Genomic DNA, 25,862 nt, shown 5'->3' with positions numbered 1-25,862 from the left:
CTGTTAGAACACTATTGAAACATCAGGAAAACATGGGCTCTATCGAAAGGTTACGGGTCTTCAACAGAAGCAGAAGAGATGGAATCATCAGGTGTGTTTGACGGTGGCGGCAGTGTCATTTCCCTTGGTTAGATTGTGGTTATCGAAGATGATCCCAGCTTTTTAAGAATTTATTTCCAGCCAGAGTCCCCTCCTTCCTTTTTCTTTCCACATTCCTTTCCTTCCTTGGATACACGCTGTATAGCTGTTCAGAAAGTGTGAGTAGCAACACTTATATTAGACCACTATATTCTACTATTTTTTTGTTTGTCAACTGAGGGAAAATCTATTTTAAAAATAATGCCAAACACCAGTGATTAATTGCATATTTGTTTAGTTAATTAAAAAAAATATTTGCTTTCATGAAGGGTACCCCGGTATGGTATAGAAAAATCGCTGGTATATGCTCTAGTTCGGGCCAGGGATCTTTCAAAATTTAAATTCTACCACCCGTGGAAGGCAGTTCTGATAGCAAAGTCCCACCTTTAAATACAAACGGTATGGGAAACAGCAGAAGAATCTCTTTAATGAGTCAATAAATCAGGGAAATGGAATGTGATGTTTCTTCAGAATGAGATCCATAACAAAGGTGGGATGGGATGGGATGACATCTACCTAAATGTTTACAGTATGTCAGACAGAGTGCTCAGCGCCTTCAGGGATTGGTGGGAAGAGACCAAACACACACACACACACACACACACACCCACACCCTGCACGTGTCCCTGGTTGGTCTTGCCAAAGCTGCCCCATCCCTGTGGCAGGTAGGGTCCTGCCAGAGTTGAGAAAGGCTTAGAATTCTTGCTCCACCTCTTCCATTTGGGCTCATGTCACTGTCCTGAAGGAATTTCTACTGAATTCTGAAGTTCCACTTGAGGGATTGCTTCTTGACTTTGGGCTTTCCTCATTCTTTTTTTTTTTTTTGAGACGGAGTCTCACTCTGTCGCCCAGGCTGGAGTGCAGTGACCCAGTCTTGGCTCACTGCAAGCTCCGCCTCCCAGGTTCACGCCATTCTCCTGCCTCAGCCTACCGAGTAGCTGGGACTATAGGCGCCCACCTCGTCGCCCGGCTAGTTTTTTGTATTTTTTAGTAGAGACGGGGTTTCACCGTGTTAGCCAGGATGGTCTCGATCTCCTGACCTCGTGATCCGCCCGTCTCGGCCTCCCAATGCTGGGATTACAGGCTTGAGCCACCGCGCCCGCCCGGCATGGCTCTCCTCATTCTTGAACAAACTCAGCATCCTCATTCAGAGGAGAAATTCGAGTCAGTGTCCAGATCTCCAAAGAGGATCGCTGCCTCTTGAGAAAAGCTGGGCTCCCACAGAGTCTTTTCTTGAAACCACTGGGTGGTCTCCCTGGGTGGGACAGCAATCATTCTCCCAGTGTAGAGAAGAGGCGGGCGGGACTCCAAGAGGGTAAGTAAGCTTCCCACGGCTTCTTCTTCACAGGAAAAAAGGTAGAAGGCTGAGGCTTGAATCCAGGTGTGTTTTTTTCCGAAAGTGTGCTTTCTTTTATGTGGCTCTAGGCTGAAAGTTGAGGTGTATAATTTTTGACAATTGCTGTCATCTCAGAGTTCTGAAGCCATTAAAAAAGCTCTGAGCTTCATCCGTGTGGTTTAGGAAATTATTATTATTATTTTTTTTGAGACGGAGTCTCGCTCTGTCGCCCAGGCTGGAGTGCAGTGGCCGGACCTTAGCTCACTGCAAGCTCTGCCTCCCGGATTTATGCCATTCTCCTGCCTCAGCCTCCCGAGTGGCTGGGACTACAGGCACCTGTCACCTCGCCCGGCTAGTTTTTTGTATTTTTTAGTAGAGACGGGGTTTCACCGTGTTAGCCGGGATGGTCTCGATCTCCTGACCTCGTGATCCGCCCATCTCAGCCTCCCAAAGTGCTGGGATTACAGGCTTGAGCCACCGTGCCCGGCCTGGTTTAGGAAATACATAATTTTTAGTAAATATTCTGACTTCTGATACTTGACATGTGAAGTAAGTCATACTCAACATAGTTTTGAGCTAGTTATTTGGCTTTTAATTGTATCTTTTAATACAAGAAGCATGTCAAGATGCTTTTTCAGCTAGATATAATAATACCTACAGTAATTTTGGGATCATAGGGTGGAAAACAAGAAGAAAGTGTATTTTGGGGGTTATATCAAAGTATTCAAGAAATAATTTCACTACCAATGATTTTTTTAAAAAATCACTGTTAATGTATCAATGTAACAATTAATTAATTTATTTATTTGAGACTGAGCCTTACTCTGTCGCTCAGGCTGGAGTGCAGTGGCTCAATCTTGGCTCACCGCAACCTCCACCTCCCAGGTTCAAGCAATTTTCATGCCTCAGCCTCCCAAGTAGCTGGTACTACAGGCATGTGCCACCACACCTGGGTAATTTTTGCATTTTTAGTAGAGATGGGGTTTCACCATGTTGGCAAGGCTGGTCTCGAACACCTGATCTTAAGTAATCTGTCCGCCTCAGCCTTCCAAAGTACTGGGATTACAGGCATGAGCCACTGTGCCCAGCCCTCAATGTAACAAATTTAAATTGTTCAAATGTATAAGAGAATATGATATATTGGGAAAAAGTTCACATTAATATAATTTACTTTCAAATAATTACTATTTATGTTTGAAGTAGAGACACAGTCTACTCAAAAATAGTGCTTTGCAAATTTTGGCCTTTTTTATTTTTAGTTGACACACAATTGTACATATTTATGGGGTATAGAATGACATTTTAATACATGTATACAATGTGTGATGATCAAATTAGGGAAATTAACATATCCATAATGATATTCTCTTCAATAAATGATGCTGGGCAAGTCCTATCTTCCTCACCGTATACAAACCCAACTCAAAATTGTTTAAAGACTTAAATGTAAGACCTGAAACCATAAAACTACTAGAAGAAAACATGGATGAATTGCTTTAGGACATTGGTCTAGGCAAAGGTTTTATGGATAAGACTTCAAAAGCACAGATTTTGACTTTTGTCTATTTATGGGAAAGAGGCAAATCTTAAGAACTGAAGAAGTCCTTAAAGTAGCAGAACAAAGGAAATGAATGGTGTATAGATTTGGCATTCTTTGTGGGGTCGTATAGATTTTAAAAGGAAACTGAGCAGAGGATCTGAGGGGGTAAAAAGGATTAAAAACTTCCTGATCTCATTAGACACAACTTTTACCAGTCTGTGTTTTCCGTTTTAGTTTCTATGGTGTTATCAGTAGGTTCTGCTCCATTAAACTGTTAGTGTTTATCATCTCGGTGGATTCTGAAAAGCATTGGCCAACTTCCCTGCTTTTCTTGCTTTGCTATGTGTAGTTTTCACTGTGGAGCAGTTACTTTCGTTGTTGTCAAAAAAGACGCCTGCAGGATGCTTGAGGAGGAAGAAACTGAGGACTGTGGTGGCTGAGATCTTAAACCAAAAAAAGAGCAAGGGTTGATAAAACATATTTTATCTTAATAATTTGTTCAACATTACAGAAATTTTCCATCCAAAGCTATAATTGTTTTTCTTATTATAGAAGTGGTGAAGCAAAAGCCCTTCAGTGAAGGAAGGTTCCTGGAGAAGGAAAGAGCCATCACATTACTTCTCAATTCTGTCCTTGAGTTGTGCTGATGCCATCGGCACCAGCAGCTCTAGTGGGTGTCTGTAAACAGGGACCTGTCTCTGTGGAGACCCAGCTTCCCATGAGACCATATGCAGTAGACATTTAGTTAGGGTTTAATAAACGTTGATTATGGAGTAACTTTAATCAACAGTTGTAATTGTTTTGAGTGCTTATTAATGTCTTGAAATGACTTCTTCTTGGACTAGGGGAACCTAAGATATTACAGTTGTGAGAGATGAAGTTGTATAACTGAACTCTTCCGTATTTATTTAGCCTATCCAAAATGATTTTTTTTTTTAACAGAACCTAAGGGCATACTGAGAAAGTAAACTTGTGTAGAACTTACCTTACTGCTATGTTCCAAGCATTTAGGTAATGTTTAATTACATACAATTAATTACATTTAATTATATGAAATCATGATGTTAACCCTGAGTCCTGTTCCTGCTTTTGGTAAAATTCAGGCCAGATATCAAAAGCCAGGTACACAAAATATATCGTTCCAAACTGTTCTCATAAAATGTTTTTTGCTTACCTGCCAAGAGTTATAAAAAAAGAAAGATAAAAATTATTTTGTCTGTCAGTCCTTCTGCACTCAGCTTACATGTCCCAAGGCATCACACATTTCCGTTTGTTAGCAGGATTGTCTCTGGTGCTTTTTACAAAAATATTGATAGGGAATTGTTGGTCCTAAAGATGGGCAAGGATACAGGTGTATAAATTCCTTCTTCTCAGAATACAATCCCAAATAAGCAGTGGCTCTGCATGTCCGAGCTTCCACACAGAAAAGTCGACTACTCTGGGGGACCTGGGGACATTTCTCCAATGGCCTGCAACAAGACCAGCTTTTTTTTTTTGCCAGTTAGAAAAAGTGTTGATGCGATCACAACAATGAAAAGGAATGAACTGTTGATAGGTGCAACAACACAGGTGAATCTTAAAATAGCCATGGTGAAAGAAGCCAGAAAAAAAGGAGTACATTCTGTATGATTTCATTTTTATAAAATTCTAGGAAATGCAAACTCATGTATAGTGACAGAAGAAATCCGTGGTTGCCTGCGGATGTCGGGGGTCGGGAGAAGAGTGGGGCAGTGGGCGGGAGGTAGGATTACAAAGGGGCATGAGAAAACTGGGAGGTGATGGTTATATTGTGGTGGCAGTATCATGGGTGCATACGTATGTCAATATTTGTCACATTGTACATTTATATCTGTGCACTTTAATGTTTGTCTATTATACCACAGAGAAAATAAGAAGGGGAAATATTGTATGACTGTTGTAAACAGAAATCAGTTGACGCTTGTCATAGACAGCAGGTAAGAAGGAAAATAAATGCAATTAAAACAAAACAAAGAAAAATCTGCCTTCTACTGTGGAATCTGGGGCATAGGAAAGCCCCCTGTGTTTGATAATTACACTCTTATCTAATGTTTGACTCTCAAAATATCTTTGCTGATGGGCAGGAAATTATGTTTTAACTGTCAAGAGCTGGGTTTTGGGGCCGAGTGCTGTGGCTCGTACATGTAATTCCAGCACTTTGGGAGTTTGAGTCAGGAGGATTGCTTGAGGCCAGAAATTCAAGACCAGCCTGGTCAACACAGTGAGACCTCATCTCTAAAGTAAAAAAATTAGAGAAATTAGCTAGGCATGATGATGCGTGCTTGTAGTCCCAGCTACTCAGAGGCTGAGCCAAGAGGATTGCTTAAGCCCTGGAGTTTGCAGTTACAATGAACTATGATTGTGGTGCCACTGCACTCCAGCCTGGGTGACAGCGTGAGATCCTATCCAACAAAACAAAACAAAGCAAAAAAACAGCAAGAGCAGGGGTTTTGGATTTGGGCAGAGCAGACCTGGGTTTGGCACAGTGGCCCAGTCATCTGCTAGCTGTGGGACTTGGGGCAAAACAGTTGCCTTTTTTTTTTTTTTTTCTTCCTGAATCTATGAAATGGGTTGGTAGAAGCATAGTAAGTCTTCAATAGATGGAAGCCATTTTTGTCATTATTTTTATTTGCTTCACATTGTGATTTACACAAGATTTTTAAAATGTAGGTAGTTTGGGGTGAGAACATACAGTATTCTAAATTCACGAGGGGCATGTCCGTATTACCGTGGAGAATCGAGTACTTTAGCAAAGTGTTGCCTAAAAAAAGGGTCAATATGGGAAGGGGAAGGGGCACAGGGACAGGAACATAGGATTTGTCAAAATGCCCACTTTTTTCTGTGTTCTTCTCAGTGGGCATTGAGTTCCTAGGAGACTCTCTGATATGGTTTCACTGCTTTTGGTGGCCTCTGCTCTTTGCAGGCTTTAATTGTTTTAAATTCATTAGTCTTTCCCCTGGTTAAATAGTAAGGCCATTGCTTAAATTACAGCACTTTTTCTCAAAAGTGCTGTATTTATGTGTGCTTATTTAGAAATTCATTCTGGCGTTTAGCATATGTACTTTTTATCATTCATCTGTAGGAAAAATGTTGGACTTTTAAAATGTTTTGCTTAAAATTGACTGATTTGGTTTAATCTGACTTTTTATTAGCTTTATAAACTTAAAAATAATATATATATCTATGTATACTTATGGAAGTAAAAGTTGATCAGTTTATCTTAAATTGGTCATAGTGTTGATATATAAGTTTGGAGGAATATATGGTAAAAATATACTTTTTTAACTCTGAAATAATGTCATTTTCATATATAGAAACTAACAGAATTACTTGCTTTCCCATGATCTTGGCCTAATTTTTTCTTCTGCCAGCTGGTGGTAGGGATTTGACAAGTGATTGATTTGGTTTCAGAGGGTCCTGGAATTACACAAAGTGTTTTTTATATTGGAGAAGACATGCCCAGTTTTTCACAAGTTTTAAGATTTATTGCCTCACCCTAACATGTTGCAAATTAGTTTGTTTGCTATTTATTTTACTCAGAATGTAGTAATTGGTGTCATTAGTGGAAGGGAAAATTTGATCACAAGAAAGGGCAGACAGCTATTTAACACTACTTATTTGTTTCTTTGGTAACTTTGCAGGGCTGGAGATAAGATGGGTAGACTGCTACTTTCCTTTTACACATCCTTCCTTTGAGATGGAGATCAACTTTCATGGAGAATGGCTGGAAGTTCTTGGCTGCGGGGTGATGGAACAACAACTGGTCAATTCAGGTACAAAAGAATCCCACATTTTATTTACACATGCTCTAAAGGAACCCTCCCTTCTCAGGCAGCCCCACTGCACACTTGCAGGTATTTACATACTTCTATGGGGACAGCAGCATCATTGGTCTCTCTTCAGATTCCCCTCTAGATTTGTCTTTGATACTAAGCCCTGGAAAAACTTATTTCTCACATATCTGTTTGCGAAGGCTCTTTGTCTTTGGAGATCCTCCTTGTGAGCACTTGGCTGCTGGATTTGTACTTTGTGATTTCGTATTTGTTGATATGTTGCTTTGTAATTGCCCCAAAGGCATTTGCTGCATGTCACAGGAGTGTAGTTTGTCTTTCAGACTATTTAAGAACAAAGACAATGCATAATCCATTTTTATTCTTACTGCACTTAGTATAGTGTCCCAAATTCAGCAAGTATTTTATAAATGCACTAAAATGCAGTGTAAAAACACATAGGCCCATGATGCTTAATCCATCACCTCCGTCTGCATAGGCAGTGCCACCTGACTGGGAGAAAATGGAAACACAAGGTTGCTGATTGAATTCTACCCATATCTATAGGCATTTCAGAAAGATCTGTCTGGCTCTTTTCTGTCAGACCGTTGCTGTGAGTTCTTTTTTTAAGTCACTATCTGAGTTTAGTATTTTTTTAAGTAACTATCTGAATTTAGCATTTTTTAAAGTCACTATCTGAATTTGATTTTTTAAGTCACTGTCTGAATTTAGTACTTTTTTGAAGTCACTATCTGAATTTAATTTAAAAATATTACAGGCTCGTGCCTGTAGTCCCAGCACTTTAGGAGGCTGAGGTGGGTGGATCACCTGGGGTCAGAAATTCAAGACCAGCCTGGCCAATGTGGTGAAACCCTGTCTCTAATAAAAATACAAAAATGAGCCTGGTGTGGTGGTGTGCCTGTAATCACAGCTACTTGGAAGGTTGAAGCATGAGAATCACTTGAACCTGGGAGGCCGAGGTTGCAGTGAGCCGATATTGCTATACTCTAGCCATTCTGGGCAGAAGAGCAATACTTGGTCTAAAAAAAAAAAAAAAAAAAAAAATTTATATTAAATTTAAATTTTTTTTTCCTTTTTTTTTTTTTAGAGTATAAATCCTCCAAGAAAAAAAGGGAAAGTTGGTTTGGACTGGGCATGTGAGCTCACTGCGTGAGCAGTGAGGAACTGATGTAGATTGTTCAGGAAACCTTTCTTGTTCTGCTCCCTTAGAAGGACACTTGCTGCTTGGCCTTGGAGGGCAGTTCTGACTCAGGGTTCACCGCCCAGCCTCTTGTAGCAGAATGAAGAGGAGTCCTTCTTGGTAGCTAAGAAATGTGAATAGACCATGGGTAAGGACATATATGTGGGGATGGGCTTGGAAAATGAGGATGAGCAGGCAGGGTGCATCAAGTGCAGGAGCTTGTGTTACCTCGGCTGGGAGACTGGAGGCCTGGCCTTCCCTTCTTACTCTTAGGTACTGTCTATCTGCAGAGGCCTGGACTCCACAGGTTCCCAGATTCCTCTTCATCCTGCTGAGGAAGCCTCGGGAGAAAGCCTGGCACAGGGCTGGAGGCTTCGTGGACAGTTTTAAAATAGGTGAAGAGCTGTCCTAGAGGAGAGGGAGCACAGGGGTTGACGTCAGGACTTGGGAGGAGCAGTTGTGAGGCCTGGGCTTAGGTGTCTGGAAACCCAGGGTTTTTGTCACAACTCTGTTCATTAACAGCTATGTATCTCTAGGCAGCGTTCATCACCCCATGAGCCTTGGCCTTCTCATGGTTCAGACGGGTGCAGGGATACACCCTCAGAGTTCCGTTATGGGGACAGATGGAGAGGATTCCTCCAAAGTGCTTAGCAAAGGGTCTGGCACACAGTGAACATTCAATAAAAATTCACTGCTGATGTTGTTATACTTAAAATTTTTCTAATGGTTACAGCCATGTATCAACAGAGGGTCCCCGTAGTAGGAAATATTTAAACAGAAGTTGTTCCTGCGTGTCATAGAAACAATTTCTAACCAAATGTAATTTGTTACCTCTTTGACCTGTAGTCATGTCTGTGTCCGTGATTTTATACTGAGTGAGTGATTTTACAGGGAAAAAGAAAAGTAAGAGTAATAAACAGGAAGAAAAGGAAAATCAGCTTAATAGACGTATATGCATCTCAACAGAAAACATAAAATACCGGGCGTGAATATGAAATACTTAATCTCTCCTTAAGTAGGAGCTGACTTCAAATACCTCTGTGATGTTTTGATAGTTTTGTTTTTTAGAAAAAGACTTGAATGGCTGCTCGGCTTCCTCCCAGCAATGCCTGGTGTCAGGAGGCTGGAGCTCAGAAAGCAAATCAGGGACGATCAGCTTACACATCAGTTGTCGCTTGGAATTGTACTTCCTTGCATGGTTTCCAATATCCTTGATGAGTTTTTATGAGGTTGATTCACACAGTAATTGGCTGAATATTGTTATCTGAAACAGGTTTCAAAGTCATTATTGCACATTAATGAGGCTGCTGTTCTGCAATTAGATCAGCCATGTTAGATATTCTTGAATGGAATGATAAAGTGAAAAAGACACCTAAGTTGTAAATATGTTTCAGAGATTCACAGTGATGGTAGGATGTGCTTTGAGTTTTGGGGAAACTGTACACATAAAAATTAATTAATTAATTAATTAATTAATGTTTGAGACAGAGTCTCACTCTGTTGCCCAGGCTGGAGTAAAGTGGCACGATCTCAGCCCACTAAAACCTCTGCCCCCTGGCTGGGTTCAAGCCATTCTTGGGCCTCAGCCTCCCGAGTAGCTGGGATGACAGGCACCCTCCAACATACCTGCCTAATTTTTGTATTTTTAGTAGACATGGGATTTCACCATGTTGGCCAGGCTGGTCTCGAACTCCTGACCTCAGGTGATCCACCCACCTTGGCCTCCCAAAGTGCTAGGATTACAGGCATGAGCCACTGCGCCCAGCCATAACATTTAAGTTAAATATTTCGCAAGAGAGGGAAACGAAAGAAATGGAAGAAGAGACAACTTTATAGAAGAGATTCTGTGTAGACTTTGCTATTTGAATTTGAAGTTACTATGACACAGTTCTGCTCTGTGTTCTCAAATTCAAAGGTGTTTGGATGGCTGTAGTTAAAATTTGTAAACTGCCTGGCAGTCACTAACCACAGACATTTGCAAGTGCAGCTAATTTGCTGTTTTTTGAGTTCGTGTGGCATGGAGAAAGACCGAATATGTGTACTTTATCCTGCTCGTTCAGTTTTGCTGTTCTTTCTATCTCTTCTTCTGTATTTGCTTCCCTGCTCTCCCTTCCTTTTTCCTCCCCACCCCTGCTCTTTCCCTCTCTTTACTTTTCCTCATTCCCTTCTGATTTTAAAGAGAACTTCCAAGAAACAATATAATTGATGACTCCCCTTTAAGGTTCTTATAGAGAATCAGGTGAGTGCTAAAATAACCAGAAAGCAAAGAAGCTGATGGAGCAATGATAGTGGCAGACATCAGTTGAGTCCTTCCTGGATGCCAGCATCCCATAAAGCATGCTTTATATGCTTTCTTTCATTTAACCTTGCTAACAAGGTTCCAAGGTAGATGCTATTATAACCCGTGTTTTACAGAACCGGAGAAAGGTAATTCAGATCAAATAGCTAGACAGTGCTAGTGAAACTTGCCAAGTCTTTCTGACAACAGTTAACTAATAAGCTATGCTCCCCAAATAGTAAATTGCATGATTTTGAAGTTGCTAAGAATGCATTTCAAATAAATCATTCTGCCTAACATAGAATGAAAGAACTGAAATAAAATGAAACAAATACATAGCAAACAAAACTTTATTTGTTCTATAGTTACCTCTATGGAAGGGCTATGCCCCCATGTGTGTTCTCTCCCTGTGGTAGAGTGTGTTTAATTAAAGCATGAAATTAGATTGCTAATTTGAACAGTCAGTAAAAACATTTTATTACACATTTAAGCGACTGTGGCATATATGTGTTTTATGTGTGGAACATGGCCTTCTAAATGGCTTCTAGCATTTTACTTTATTCTTCTTCCCTAAGTCATAGTGTCTTCACCGTTGCTTTCAGGATCCTTAGACTGAGTGATTTTGATGTGAGTGGTGACTGTTTTCAGGCTGAGTTGGTTGTTTTTCTCTTAGGGAGGTATTTTGAGGACAGTACTGAGTCACGTCCCCAAATACTACACACTTGCCTCCCACTGGGTTGACTCAGGCTGCTGTGTCTTTTCACATAGTAAATGGAGCACACGTCCAAAACCATCACTGGGACAGCTATGGGCCATGATCGTGCCAGGAAGGAATTTACCATTCCTTGCCCCTGTGAAGTTTAGAAGATTTTACGTGGGCCAAGAGGGAGAAGAAGCTTGATAGTTAAAAGTATCTTTTTAAAAATGAAATTTCCTTCCTTACCTTTTTGTCAAAATTTAAAAATTGGCTCTTTTGGGAAAACCTTGTAAACAGGTACATGAACAGTTTCTGGTTTTAAAGGATCGTTATTGACTTGCTTATCAAATATTTCTTGAAGTCCTTCTAAGGCTATATCAAAGTGAGTAAGCATTGCTCCTGCTTTTGAAAATATCACAGCACACACAGACGTATAAACAAATGATCACAGTACCATGTGGTAAGTATTCATAACGGGGTACCGTGGGCAGAATGTGTGGGGAAGAGACGGGTTAGAGAAGGTGGTGCCAGGCCTTTCCCTGGTTGCATTCAGGATGGAATATGGATGCGATAGGTATTTGAAATGTGCATCCCAGAGTTAGTTCGGTTCTTGTTTGCAAGGAGAGATGTAGTTTCTCTTTGCTTTTCCTATATTAGCATGAATCTATTTCCAGTCTGCCCCTCTCTCTGGTAGTTGATCTTTCTAGCCTCTACACCCACTTAACATGGTTCAGTGTTGTTGATCTAAGTTGGTGAATCTGTAATCGCATGACCCAAGGCAGTACTAGTAATAAATATGCCATTTATATAATTAGTGTCTTTTGTGTGCAAGGCACTGTGCTGGGCAGAGGAAGTTAGGAAAATGGATGAAATATACCTTCTCCCTGTGAAAACTTGTAGTTCTGTGTACTAGGGCAGAGAAGATTATATCATTAGAACATAGTCATGCATATAAATGCATTTTGTGAGAATGAGCTTTGTGAGATGAGAAAAGTGAACTATGTCTATCAGTTGGATCAGCAGAGGCTTCATAAAGGAGGCGGTCTTTGAATTGGGCCTTAAGTGGTCATTCGCAGATGTGTGACTAGTAATTACTTGGAGAGGTTATTTAAAATGTCTGTTCATAGAGCATCAGAATCTGGAGGTCTGGGATGGAGACCAAGATGTGAATATTAAACAAATACCCTAGATAATTCTTATGAATGGCCCAATTCAGAGCATATTTTGAAAACTCTGTCTATAGCATAGGTTGAATATTTTTCCCAATTTTTGGGGGATATAATTGAAGTGTAATGGGCTGCACATATTTAAAGTATACAATTTGATCAATTATTGACATATGTTTACACCAGTGAAACCATCACCACAATCAAGATGATAAATGTTTTCATTCCCAGCTGTTTCTCATGCCCTTTTTGTAATCTGTTCTTCCCCTTGCTCCTGTCTTCAGGCAATGACTGATCTACCTGCTGTCATTATAGATTAGTTTGGATTTTCTACTATTTTATGTGAATGGAATTGTACAGTGTGTATTCATTATACCTGGCTTCTTTCACTCAGCGTATAATGATTTTGAGGTTTATCCATGTTGTGTGTAGTGTGTATCAATTTATTCCTTTTTATCTGGAGTAGTGTTTCGTTGTAAAATTCTTTGTGTGGACATATATTTCCATTTTCTAGAGGCAAAAAGCCTATGAGTGGAGTGTTCTATAAATGTCAGTTACATCAAGGTAATTGAATAGTGTTGTTTAGCTCTTCTTTCTATGTTTACTGATTTTTCGGTCTTAGTACTCTATCAATTGCTCAGGAAAGAGTAAAATTTTCTACTATGATTATGGACTTGTCTATTTTACCCTTTTATCTGTCAATTTTTCTTTATTTTTTTTGAAGCCATATTATTAGGTACATATATTTTCGTAGTAGTTATGTTTCCATGAGGAATTGTTCCTTTTATCATTGTGAAATGTCTTTCTTTATCTCTGGTAACTTTCCTTGGACTCTGTTTCATTTATATTACAATATCCATTCCCGCCTTGTCTTCCTTCTTCCCCAGTTGCCTTTATATTGTTATAGTTAAGTATATTACAGCTACATACATTGAACACCTCACAATTCATTGTTACACTTTTTCTTTTAAACAGTCATATGCATTTTAAAAAACCTTAAGAGGAAAGTAGTTTTCTTTTGTCTTTACTTAGCTGTTTACCATTTCTGTCACTGTTCCTTTATTCCTGAAAATACCTCCTGTTTCCTTCTGACAATTATTTTCCCTTCAATAAGAAAAACTTTCCTTAGCATTTTTTATAGACCACGTCAAGTGGTGATAATTTCTTAGTGTTATTTTTTGTGAGACTGTTTTTATTTCTCCTTTATTTTGAAGAATGGTTTCATTGAATATAGAATTCCAGATTGATGGATTTTTATTTTTTTTCTCAGCAACTTAAAGATGTTGATCCATTGTCTTCTGCCTCTATAGTTTCTAAAGAGAGAGCCATAATCTTTTCAGTCGTTCTTCACTTGTAAATACTGTTATCTCTCTTTTTTTTTAAAAAAATTATTAATTATAATTTTTTACTGTGGTATCTGGTTACTTTCAAGACTTCTCCCCCCTCCTCCCATCTTTGTTTTTCAGCAGTTTGATTTTGATATGTGTAGGTACAGTTTTTTTTTTTTTTTTTTTATTATACTTTAAGTTCTAGGGTACATGTGCATAACGTGCAGGTTTGTTACATATGTATACTTGTGCCATGTTGGTGTGCTGCAACCATCAACTCGTCAGCACCCATCAATTCATCATTTATATCAGGTATAACTCCCCAATGCAATCCTTTTAAGTTTATCTCACACTTACGATAGATCTTTTGATTTTGTCCCAGGAGACCCTGAGACTCTGCTTACTTTTTTTTTTTTTAATCTTTTTCTTTCTGTTTTTCAGATTGGATCATTTCCACAGATCCATCTTCATGTTCGTTGACTCTGTTCTCTGTCGTCTCCATTCTGCTGCCTTGATCACCAAATACATTTTTATTTCAGTGCTTTTTTTTTGTTTTAAAATTTACATTTGATTTTGCTTTATAGTTCCTATTTTTCTTCTGAGAATTCCTGTATTTTCATTTCTATCAAGTTTGTTTTTGTTTACCTCATAGAGCAAAGTGACAGTGGTTGCTTTAAGTGCGTTTGATATCCATTATCCAAAATGCTTGGAAAGAGAAGTGTTTCAGATTTTTGGATTTTGGAATATTTGCATTATACTTACTGTTTCAGCATCCCTAACTCAAAAATCGAAAATTCAAAATGCTCCAATGTGCGTTTCTTAATGGGCATCATGTCCATTCTCAAAAAGTTTCATATTTTGGAGCATTTTGGATTTTGGATTTTTGGATTAGGGATGCTGAACCTGTATCTCTTTGATAGTTCCAATGTCTGGATCGTCTTGTGATTGATTTCTGTTAAGAATTGGTGACATTTTCCCAGTTGTTTGTAAACACATTTGGGATTGTATATTGCACATTCTGAATGGCATCCTGTCATCTGCGGTGATGTTGATGTTTTAGTAGGGTGATCAACCTCGTGAGCTCTAGGCTTTCGGTGGGATCTGCTTCCTAGGGGCAGCGATTCAGTTCTCAGTGTCAGTTGTTGCTGGGCTTATTTTTGTCCATCCTGTGCTTAAGGGGTTAGTCTGCAACTTATGTGAGTGGTTCAGATCTCAGTTCGGTTTGCGCAGCTTTTTCTATGCTGGTTTGCGTCTGTGCTGTGTGTGTGTCACTCCAGTGTCAGGCTGATATCTGTGCAGGTTTCTACAGAGAATGTGGGCATCCTTTCCTGGGCTTTCTCTACCCCAAGATCATACCCTCAGACTCCTCAACTTGCAGAATCCCTTTATCTGCAGACAGACAGACAGGTTTCTCCTTGAGTTGAGTTGCCTGTGTTGTTGTGCAGCTGTGCAACTGGGGCTCACCTTTGGGGCAAAATCATATGAGAAGAAAACAAAGCAGGAACTTCACCCTGTGTGGGTTGCCTTTCCAAGTATTAACTCTCCTTTATAATGTTTCTGTTTGTTTACTTTTCAGAGTCCTTTGTTAGTTGTTTAGAGATTTTGGTTGTAATCAGAGAGAGGGACGGACTGGTGGGCTCATGCCCCCATATGGACCTGAACTGTAGTTTGGGTTGTGTGTGCACTCCAGGTGAAAGGATAATTGCGTGACACACATGTGGTGCTGGAAATGTGTGGTATTGGCTCCACTTGTCTATTTACTCTATCAACTTTATTAATCAGAATTAAGCCTGGTACATTTTTGAGGCCAGTTAGTTGAGACTGTCTAAGATTTGTGAAACTCTGGCTCGTTTCCCTCCTCCCGCCCTCCCTTCCTTCTCCATTCCTTTCTTTCACCTTCCTAACTTTCCTTTCTTCCTTTAAGTCAGTCTTGCCCTTTTTAGTGCCCATTCAGAAAAGCAAACAAATACACGTCAGCCCCATGTGTAGGTTTTGCCTCGAGTTTCTCCTGGTGACGTATTTTCAAGCTGCCAGAATAGAGATGCCCATTCAAATATTTACTTAGCCTTTTTCCCTTTTCAAAACAGCTAAAATGGTAAGACTTTTTTTCTGATGTAAAAGCAATCTGTAATCACTGAAAAATTCAGAAAGTAAAATATAAAAATGAAAATGAAAGTAATTCCATGATCCTACATAAGCTAGGTTCTTTATAAAATTTAGTCGCTATATAAAACTTTAAATCTTTATGCATACTTATAATTAGAAGTTATTATATGTTTTGTAAAAAGTAGAATCATACTTTGAATATTTTTTGTAATAATTTTTTCCACAAGAAATGTGACACAAATGTCCTTTGATGTTGCCAAATGTTTATCTACATCATCATCGTCAGTGGCTGCATGACCACTGTGGATGGATCTTTCTGGCCACTCCCACGTTGATGGTTTTTTTTTTTTTTTTAATACTTTATGTTCTAGGGTACATGTGTACAACGTGCATGTTTGTTACATGTGTATACATTGCTGTGTTGGTGTGCTGCACCCATTAACTCATCATTTACATTAGGTATATCTCCTAATACTATCCCTCTCCCCTCCCCCACACCACAATAGGCCCCAGTGTGTGATGTTCCCCTTCCTGTGTCCAAGTGATGTCATTGTTCAGTTCCCACCTATGAGTGAGAACATGCGGTGTTTGGTTTTCTGTTCTTGCGAAAGTTTGCTGAGAATGGTGGTTTCCAGCTGCATCCGTGTCCCTACAAAGGACATGAACTCATCCTTTTTTATGGCTGCATAGTATTCCATGGTGTGTATGTGCCACGTTTTCTTAATCCAGTCTGTCACTGATGGATATTTGGGTTGATTCCAAGTCTTTGCTATTGTGAATAGTGCCACAATAAACATACGTATGCATGTGTCTTTATAGCAGCATGATTTATAATCCTTTGGGTATATACCCAGTAATGCGATGGCTGGGTCAAATGGTATTTCTAGTTCTAGATCCTTGAGGAATTGCCACACTGTTTTCCACAATGGTTGAACTAGTTTATAGTCCCACCAACAGTGTAAAAATGTTCCTGTTTCTCCACATCCTCTCCAGCACCTGTTGTTTCCTGACTTTTTAATGATTGCCATTCTAACTGGTGTGAGATGGTATCTCATTGTGGTTTTGATTTGTATTTCTCTGATGGTGAGTGATGATGAGCATTTTTTCATGTGTCTGTTGGCTGCATAAATGTCTTCTTTTGAGAAATGTCTGTTCATATCCTTTGCCCACTTTTTGATGGGTTGTTTGTTTTTTTTCTTGTAAATTTGTTTGAGTTCTTTGTAGATTCTGGATATTAGCCCTGTGTCAGATGAGTGGATTGCAAAAATTTTCTCCCATTCTGTAGGTTGCCTGTTCACTCTGATAGTCCTTTCTTTTGCTGTGCAGAAGCTCTTTATTTTAATTAGATCGATGGGTTGTTGACAATAAAATTTTTATCCATGTGTCCTGTGCACTTGTCTTAATATTTTCCTGGGATAAGTTTGTAAAAGTGGAATTACTGTTTTTTTCTCCCAAGGTTTATGATGCATATTCATAGGCACACTAGAAAAAAGTACCTGCAGTATTTGAAAGTGTTGATTTTTCCACACCCTTAACAATATTGAACATTATCAGTCTCTTTACTCTTTACATTTAACAGGAAAAAAATGTACACTGGTGTTTTGTTGTTATTGTTTTTTAGAAGTGGGGGGGTCTCACTGTGTTGCCCAGGCTGGACTTGAGCTCCTGGCCTCAAATGATCCTCCCACCTCAACCTCCTAAGTAGCAGGGACTGCAGGCATGTGCCATAGTATCAGGCTTATACTGGTGGTCGTATAATTCCCTTTCTTTTTTTCTGGTCACTAGTGTCACTGAACATGTTCCCAGAAGCTATTGACTCAGTCCATTTTCTTTCTTAGTTTTGTTTCTGTTTTGAGATGGAGTCTTGCTCCGTTGCCTAGGCTGGAGTGCAGTGGCACAATCTTTGCTCCTTGCAACCTCCATCTCCCGGGTTCGAGTGATTCTCCTGCCTCAGCCTTCCGAGTAGCTGGGACTGTAGGTGTGCACCACCACAACCGGCTAATTTTTGTATTTTTAGTAGAGACAGGGTTTCAGCATTTTGGCCAGGCTGCTCTCGAACTCTTGACCTCAAGTGATCTGCCTGCCTTGGCCTCCCAAAGTGTTGGGATTACAGGCCTGAGCCACTGAGCCCAGCCACTCAGTCCATTTTCTGATGAGACTAGGAAGGATGCTAGAATATATTCTGTAAGTTTTCTTTTTATTCTTTCACTCCAAATGATAACTTATTCTCATCTTTGTTGAAGTCCTCTGTGTCTCCCTCTCTGTCAGTGTCTTCACTCCTTCCCTCTCTCCCTCCCTTCTGTGAGCACTCACCTTCTGAACTTTGTGTTATTACCTTTATTTTCATGATAGTTTTACTATTTATATAGTCAAACAAGTTAACGTTCATGTGCTTTTATATTTTGACAAATGAACTCACGGTATAGATCCTTTAATGACTTTCGGTTTTCATGCATTCGTGTGAAGTTCATCTGTGTTATCATAGGTAGAGTTTTAGTCCGTTTGTTTTTTGCAGCTATTGGATGAATGTTCCATAGTTCATTCATCCATTCTTTAATGAATATTTGCTTGGTTACAATTTTCTTTTTGCTATTACAAATGCTACTGCTGAACATTCTTGTACATCTGAATGTATAGGTATAAGAGTTTCACTGAGCTATATTTTACATAGCAGTAAAATTGCTAGAAGTCAGCACTTACAAGCATCTTTGGGTATCATCAAATTGATTCCCAAAGTGGTTGGCCCAATTTACATTGTCTTAAGCCTTTCTAAAGTTCCCTGGTGCTTTACATCCTCTTTAACACTTAACCTTGTTCAACTTATTTTGGCAGTCTGATAAGCTGAAAAATAGTATCTTTAGCTGAACTTGGTGGTGCGCCTGTAGTCCTAGCTACTCAAGAGGCAGAAGCTTGAGGATCACTTGAGCCCAGGAGATCAAGGCTGCACTGAGCCATGATCCCGCCACTTCACTCCAGCCTGGGTGGTAGACTGAGACCCTCTCTCAAAAATTAAGTAAATAAATAATAAATTAAATCAAATGGTATATTGTGGTTTTTATTTGCATTTACCTGGTTACTGTTAAGTTTGAACATATTTTTATTTATTTATTTGACATTTATAGTTTTTCTTTTGTTCATCTTTTGGGTGAGGCTCATTTCTCTCTTCTAAAATTGATTGGCAGGAATTCTACATTTATATCGCTTACTAATCATTTGTCATTTCTATGTGTTGCAATTATATTCTTTAGGTTTGTGGCTTTTCTGTTCTTTTCTTAAGTTGCTCTTTCATAAATGGAATATATATATATATACACACACACACACATTTCTTTTTTTGAGTAGCTTTAGGTTTCTTTATATAACATCATTCTCCAAAAAAGTCACTTCGCCCGGGATTGTGCGTGGGTGTAAGTTGGCAAGTTTTATGAAGATAACCCTTTCGCTTGTCATGCTTGATTCTGGTAGTTTAAGTCTCTCATGTTATTGCCTTATCATTCATATTTTCAGCATTGGGATTCTAAATATTTAATGACTTCCAAGCATTTACCCTCTCTTTCCTAGTGTTCTGTCAGATTTAGTCCCACCCTCGGTGACAGTTTCCCTTGGCTGGGAAGTCGTACTCTAGGATGTGCTTGTTTGACTAGGAAATGTAGCTCAGAGCTTGCCTGGGAGTCCAGTGATGTCATTGTCACTGAATTGGATTTATTTCCTCCTATGTTTTTTAGTTTTCCCTAATCCTGCTTCTCATCCACACCACCCCTCCGGTATTTCCATTACTGTAATAAAAATAAAGGCTTTGGCACCTTGTCTTAAGCTGTGGTGTATGTCTACATTTCTGATGTTTTTGCAACTGTTGTGATACGTCTGTGGCCTGCTTTCTAGATATAAGAAACATCTGGAAAGCTGAGAGTCTGTCCTGTATGTTCATTTCAACGTCTAAGGTCTTGTATGCTTGCCAGGTATATGAAGCAATTTCCATTTAACTTTCCAGTTTTTCCCTCATCAATGTGGACTTAATTTTCCATTTTCAACTGTTATCCTTTTTCCCGTTGTCTTCTCCCATTCCTGAAACAGCAACACCAATAACACAGTCTAACCATTAGCTTTTTACACGTAGAGGCTGTTGGGACAGTTTGTGAGTGAGCAAATAAAAGGTGTGGATTGATTGAAAAGAAATAGAATTTGGCAAGTTGGTATTGATGCAAGTGGTCCCTTCTTTTATCAGACTGTAGTATTGTTCCAAGTTCTTCACCCCTCCCTGTATCTGTGCACTTGGTCCCGTGACTTTGAAGCACTGTCCGCTATGGGAAGAATATACTTCTCTGCCCTGCTGATTTGGAGCTTGACCCTGTAACTTTTTTGGCTAAAGGGAAATTAGCAGATGTGACAGGAAAAGAGGCTTGAAATGTACTTAGCGGTTGCTTTTGCCCTTTATAGCTTCTGCCGTTATGAGGTGAACATGCCCTAGGTAGCTTGCTGGTTCCAGAACAGTAAGAAGCATGTGGAGTGGACCTGAACCACCCTCAGGGCCTGAAGCTCAGCCAGTCTGGACCAGCTGAGCCCCGGCGCCGCAGATGGGTGGTGGTTGTTGGATGGCACTGCGATTTTGTAGTGGTTTGTTGATCAGCTGTAGCTGGCTGATACAACATACATTGTGGTTGTCATATTGTTTTTCAGCTTACCAAGGGCTCATAGAATGCTTAAGATTCTCTCTTCCAATATCATTCACAGAAAATTCAGCTCATTTATTTCTCTCAAGTATTTCCTCTTCACCCCCCTTTCTAACTTAGCAGGAAAGATATTTGGAAAGAGCTTGACTTTTTTACTTCCCTCCCTCTGCAGAGAAGCCACTGAAATAGTTTCTCACTATTTTAGTGGATTGTGGTTGTGGTTCTGAAAACCAGACAGGGATTGGGGGTGGGATTTATCTGGAATGTCCTCTATATGGAAGGTTTTTGAAAAGCTACTGATATATGGAAGATCCTTGTGGGGGTGTGTGTGCACGCATGCACGTGCATGTGTTTGCAATATAACCTTGTAAAAATTTTAGTGCAGGCCGGGCGCGGTGGCTCCCGCCTGTAATCCCAGCACTTCGAGAGGCCGAGGCGGGCAGATCATGAGGTCAGGAGTTTGAGACCAGCCTGACCAACATGGTGAAACCCCATCTCTACTAAAAATACAAAAATTAGCTGGGTGTGGAGGCAGGTGCCTGTAATCCCAGCTACTTGGGAGGCTGAGGCAGAAGAATCGCTTGAACCCGGGAGGTGGAGGTTGCAGTGAGCCGAGACTGCACCATTGCACTCCAGCCTGGGCGACAAAGTGTGACTCTGTCTCAAAAAAAAAGAAAAGAAAAGAAAAAGAAAAGAATCTTAGTGCCATGTGTCTAAATTTAATCAGTCTCAAGTCGAAGACTCTGGAATCAGTGGATTGTAAGCTTCATAAGGGCAGGGAATTTTTTGGTTTTGATCACTGTGGTATTTCCAGTTCCTAGAACAATGCCTAGCGCATAGAAGACACTCAATGGTCATATATAAATTAGATGGATGGGTGTGTGGGTGGGTGGACCCCCCACTCCTCATCCCAATGTTTGTTATTCTTTCTTCAGGCTCATGGAAACAGTAAAATGTGGGGGGAAACTGACCTAAGTTTTGAAGCTTCCTCATGACTCTTTCTGCCCTCAGCTGTTCAGTACAATCCCCAGTTTCTAAGGATGGTGCAGTGGGAAGCACATGGGCCTCAGGGTGAAGACCCGGCTCCAGTCAGGCCTGGCCACCAGCTGGGCTGGAGATCTTGGGCAAGTCCTGTGGGTCTCAGTTTCTTCATCTGTAAGATGAGGGGCCTAAATTATGTAATTTTCAGATTTCCTTTTAGCTCTCAAATCTTAAACAGCCTAGAGGTTCTTAATATCAATAAAACCCGTAGAGGATTGTGTTTTGTTGTATAGCACCACATAGAAAATTGCATAGCAGCAGGACTTGGGTATATATGGTTGGTTAATCTGGGTTTTTCCTCCTCTTAAAGAAATTCTTAGAGACCGTAAAAAAAAAAAAAAAAGAGAGAGAGAGAGAAAAGAGGATACTCATATAATTGGATTTTATTTAAACTATTTATGAAACTCTTGCTTCATGGGATCACTGCAGCTTTGCAGGCAGGTAGTCATGTGCTCTCAATGGCTCAGTTTTATTTTCTCCCTTGCAAAAAGGCAATTTAGAAGTTTAGGAATTATTTATGGTACTGTGGGGATAAACACAATCTGCTAAGTTGTTTTTCTTGTATCATTTTTTTTTTTCAAGGTTCATTCCTGTATTTTAGGCTGGAAGCAATGTCTTCATGAAATGGTCATGTTGTTATGTCCGTGGACAAAATGAGTTAATGTCAGTAGGCAAAATTTATCCCAGGTAATGTCACTAGGCAAAATTTATGCCAGGTTTTAAAATTGTGATTCTTAATTGGTATAATTCAAGAGTTGGATATTACTGGGTGATTCTCAGAAATAAAGACTTGGTAATCACCTAAGTATGGCAAATGATGGTCCGAAAAAGTCTGGAGAGTGTCTCCCAGCTAGGAAGAACCAGCTCTGTTTGAGGGAGGGAGTGTGCAGTATTTCCCAGACTTCTTTGACCACAAAATCCCTTCATGAAAAGATTTCTTCTATGGATCCTGTCCCGAGAAGTACACATGGGGACATGCTCATCCATTGGCTGCTGGGATTGACAGTAAACTAGGAGGCTGATAGAAATGTTTTCTGGGGAAGCAAGGACAAACGACAGTAAGATACTCTTTAAAAATTTTACCTTGAGGCATGCCTTCAATACAAAGGGAAGTAGCTGATACTAACATAAGTAATTCAGAACATTCATTTATCATTTTAGATTATTTGTCTGTGGAGTCCTGGAAATTGAGGGCTTGTGGGCTTCAAAGGCATTAGAAAGAAAAAAGCTCTCAAAATCCATTATGTGTATTTGATACTTCATGTGGTAGAATCAGCCTTCCCTCTTTTCTTCCATCCCTGAAGCAAACCTCTAAGTATCTGTGTGGTAGGAACCATACCCAGGTACTATGGATGTCGAGGTGGTTTCTGCCTTTGGGGGACTTCCAGTCCGGTGGTAGAGGCTGATGGGTAAGCTGCTCTGTCCAAGGTGCTATGGTAACAGTTGAAGGAGGAAATGGTTCCCCGAGAGCTTGTGCAAAGCTTCATACTTGGATGTGACGCTTGAGCTGACAGATGAAGTCTGAGTAGTTTAGATGACGGGGCTGAGGGAAGAGGAGGTTTTTAAAGTACATTTTATTGTGTATATTTAAGGTATACAACATGATGTTATAAGATACATATATATAGTAATATGGTTACTCTAGGGGAACAAATTAACATAGCCATCATCTCACTTAGTCACCCATTTCCCCCGCTGTGTCATGAGCAGCTGTTGGCTACTCATTTGCTTGTGCAGAGATACAGGGAGTGAGAGGCAGCACTGTGTGTCTGGGAAGACTGACTCATGGATCGCTGGATTATACCAGGAAACATGTTAGTTAGGTGGAGGAGGTTGGAACCTAGATAGGGTCAGTTCCGGAAGGACTACGAATGCAAAATCAAAGACCTTACATCTCATCCTTCTGGTAGTAGTGAGGCATTGAAATATTGAAAGTAGGAAAATAATGTGACCAGATTGATATTTGGGAATCTGGCATTACTGTGGAGTGTGAGTGGAAGAAATGCAAGTTCAAAGACAAGGAGAACCGGAGAATTGTCTAGGCTCTAAATGATGAGGGCAGGAGCTGAAGCAGCAGAAGCAGTGGGCAGAGAGGGGGCCAGATTGTGTGCCTTTGAAGAGTTATCACCAGGCTTTATGTGCAAGGGGACCACCTTCTTGGCATGAGGAAAAGGTCGTGGATTGAAGGAGCAGATTAGTTCTGATTGCAGCTTTCCTAAGCATAATTGACACACAGAACCTTTGAGCAATACTCTGCCACTGGCACACCCTCCAGAGAATTGTAGGTGAAATCCACAGCACGCTTTTTACCCCCATTCTCTACCTTAAGCTACCTAAATCATAATCACTAGCATAACCTCTTCCTCATCACGGAGGCATTTTTAAAGAACATTATCCAGAGAAGTACAATCTGTTAGGTGAAGGCTCTTGTTACCTAAGAAGGCAAAATGTACAAATGCTACTCATCCTCCTCCCTACCTTATCCTCAATAAACATTTACTGAGGATAAACATTTATTGAGGATAAAGTAGAGAGGATGAGTAGCATTTGTAAGAAAAGTAGATGCTTGGCAAGTGAAGATGAACGAGGCAGAACTGCCTTCAAGGGGTGAATGGTCTGATGAGGGACGCAGTCTCACAAATAACCCCATAAGCAGATACGTGATCATGCTTGGAGGCAAGTGGCCTGCAGAATCAGGGAGGTTATCCCAGAAGAATTACCTTGAAGAGCGGTTCTTTTACCTTCATCTTGAAGAATGCATAGGCCTTTGCCAGGACAATAGGAAGGCAGGGCCTTCTAGGCAGAGGGGATAGCACATTCAAAGATACAGAGTTTCGAAAGATCCAGAATGTCTATTTGAGGACAGAGCATCGCAGTGTGGCTGGGGTAGCCTAGGTGACAATGAAAGTGCTGGTGGGAGGTAGATCCAGAGAAGCCTGGAGTGTGAGGCTTTGTACGCAAAGCTAAAGGAGTATGGACTGTGCTGTTGTTATTGCACCCAGTTGAGACTTAGTTGGGAAGGGAAGGCGATGAGAAAGTGGAAGAAGGGGGTCTGCCTCTTCATGTATTGTGTACAATTATTTTATAAGTCATGCGTTTCTTTGGGGTGCGAGTGTGCCTGTGAGTGTGTACACTCTTCCTCCCACTGCTTTCATGTCTGTGTTTCTGCCCTTCAAGTTTTTTAAATGCAAATACAAATATATATTATTTTTCTTTCTCCTTAAACACAAAAGCAGCATACAATATTTTTTACTTTTCTTTTTCACTTACAGTGTATTTTAGAGATGTTTGAACGTTAGAAAGCATTCCATTTCTATTCACAGCTGCATGGTATTTCATGGTGTGTATGAACCATAATGTATTTAATCAGTGCTCCCTTGATAGGCATTCTGTGTGTTTCCATCTTTTGCTATGAAAAACAATGTTTCAGTGAATAACTGTGTACATGTGTCACATTTTGCATGCAGTACATCTATAGGATTTATTTCTTGAAGTGGAATTGCTAAATCACACAGTATATGCATTTATAATTCTGATAGACATCATGCCTATTAAGTAGACCTGGGGTGAAGCAGTCATATCTGATATGCGGATTGAATGGGGGTAAGCTGTGAGCAAAGTGGAGGATGGTGCTGCGTTAGCCTTGGTGACTCATGATGCGCTTTCACAAGATGGAGACAGAGAAGCTATGTAGGTTGCACCCCCGCTTTCGACCTCTTAAGCCTGAAGTGTCTGTAAGACATCTAGGTAGAAATATCTAGGAGATAGTTGCAAGTGAAAGATCGGAGAGTGTAAGAGAGCTCTGTAGGAGATTTTGAATTCATCAGTGAAGTTAAAAGTCACTGGCCAGGCGCCATGGCTCATGCCTATAATCCCAGCGTTTTGGGAGGCAGAGTCGGGTGGATCACTTGAGGTCGGGAGTTCCAGACCAACCTGGCCAACATGGTGAGACCCCGTCTTTACTAAAAATGCAAAAATTAGCCGGGTGTGTTGGTGGGCACCTGTAATCCCAGCTACTCGGGAGGCTGAGGCAGGAGAATCGCTTGAACCTGGGAGGTGGAGGTTGCAGCGAGCCAAGACCATGCCACTGCACTCCAGCCCAGCTGACAGAGTGAGTAAGACTCCATCTCAAAAAAAAAAAGGAAAAGTCATAGACTTAAGATTTTATCTATATATGAAAATTATCATAAAGAAAAGAAGAGAAAGGCCAAAAAGTATAAGGTTTCAGAAAAATAAACATTCTCCTGGGTTCCTTTATCTATCAAATTTATTGGAATTCATTGGCATAAGGCAAGAGTTCTCATGTGGTTTAGATCTTTATTTGACTTATTCATTCATTGTTCATGCATTCATTCATTTCAATATTTGCTGAATACCTGGTAGTACAGATTGCATATCTCTTATATTAAATGCTTGGGACAAGAAATGTTTTGGGTTTTGGATTGTGTGTGTGTGTGTGTGTGTGTGTGTGTGTGTGTATTTTGGAATATTTGCATTATACTTACTGATTTAGCATTCTTAATCTGAAAACTCGAAATCAGAAATGTTCCAATGAGCATTTCCTTTGAGCTTC

The 25,862-nt window shown here is 40.1% G+C and overlaps 1 protein-coding gene across 6 annotated transcripts in view; it reads left to right on the top strand.

The window, feature by feature from the left end:
* FARS2 (phenylalanyl-tRNA synthetase 2, mitochondrial) overlaps positions 1–25,862 on the top strand; it is a 521,198-nt gene that overhangs the window by 178,974 nt on the left and 316,362 nt on the right. For all 6 annotated transcript variants that reach the window (XM_026456814.2, XM_023221126.3, XM_023221130.3 and 3 more), the window contains one exon: positions 6,674–6,805. In XM_026456814.2, coding sequence (XP_026312599.1) covers positions 6,674–6,805 — 132 coding nt within the window. The remainder of the gene's footprint in view (positions 1–6,673; positions 6,806–25,862) is intronic.

The sequence above is a fragment of the Piliocolobus tephrosceles genome, chromosome 5, assembly GCF_002776525.5.
Source record: "Piliocolobus tephrosceles isolate RC106 chromosome 5, ASM277652v3, whole genome shotgun sequence".
NCBI classification, from domain to species: domain Eukaryota; kingdom Metazoa; phylum Chordata; class Mammalia; order Primates; family Cercopithecidae; genus Piliocolobus; species Piliocolobus tephrosceles.
This window is presented reverse-complemented; position numbering and strand designations above follow the sequence as displayed.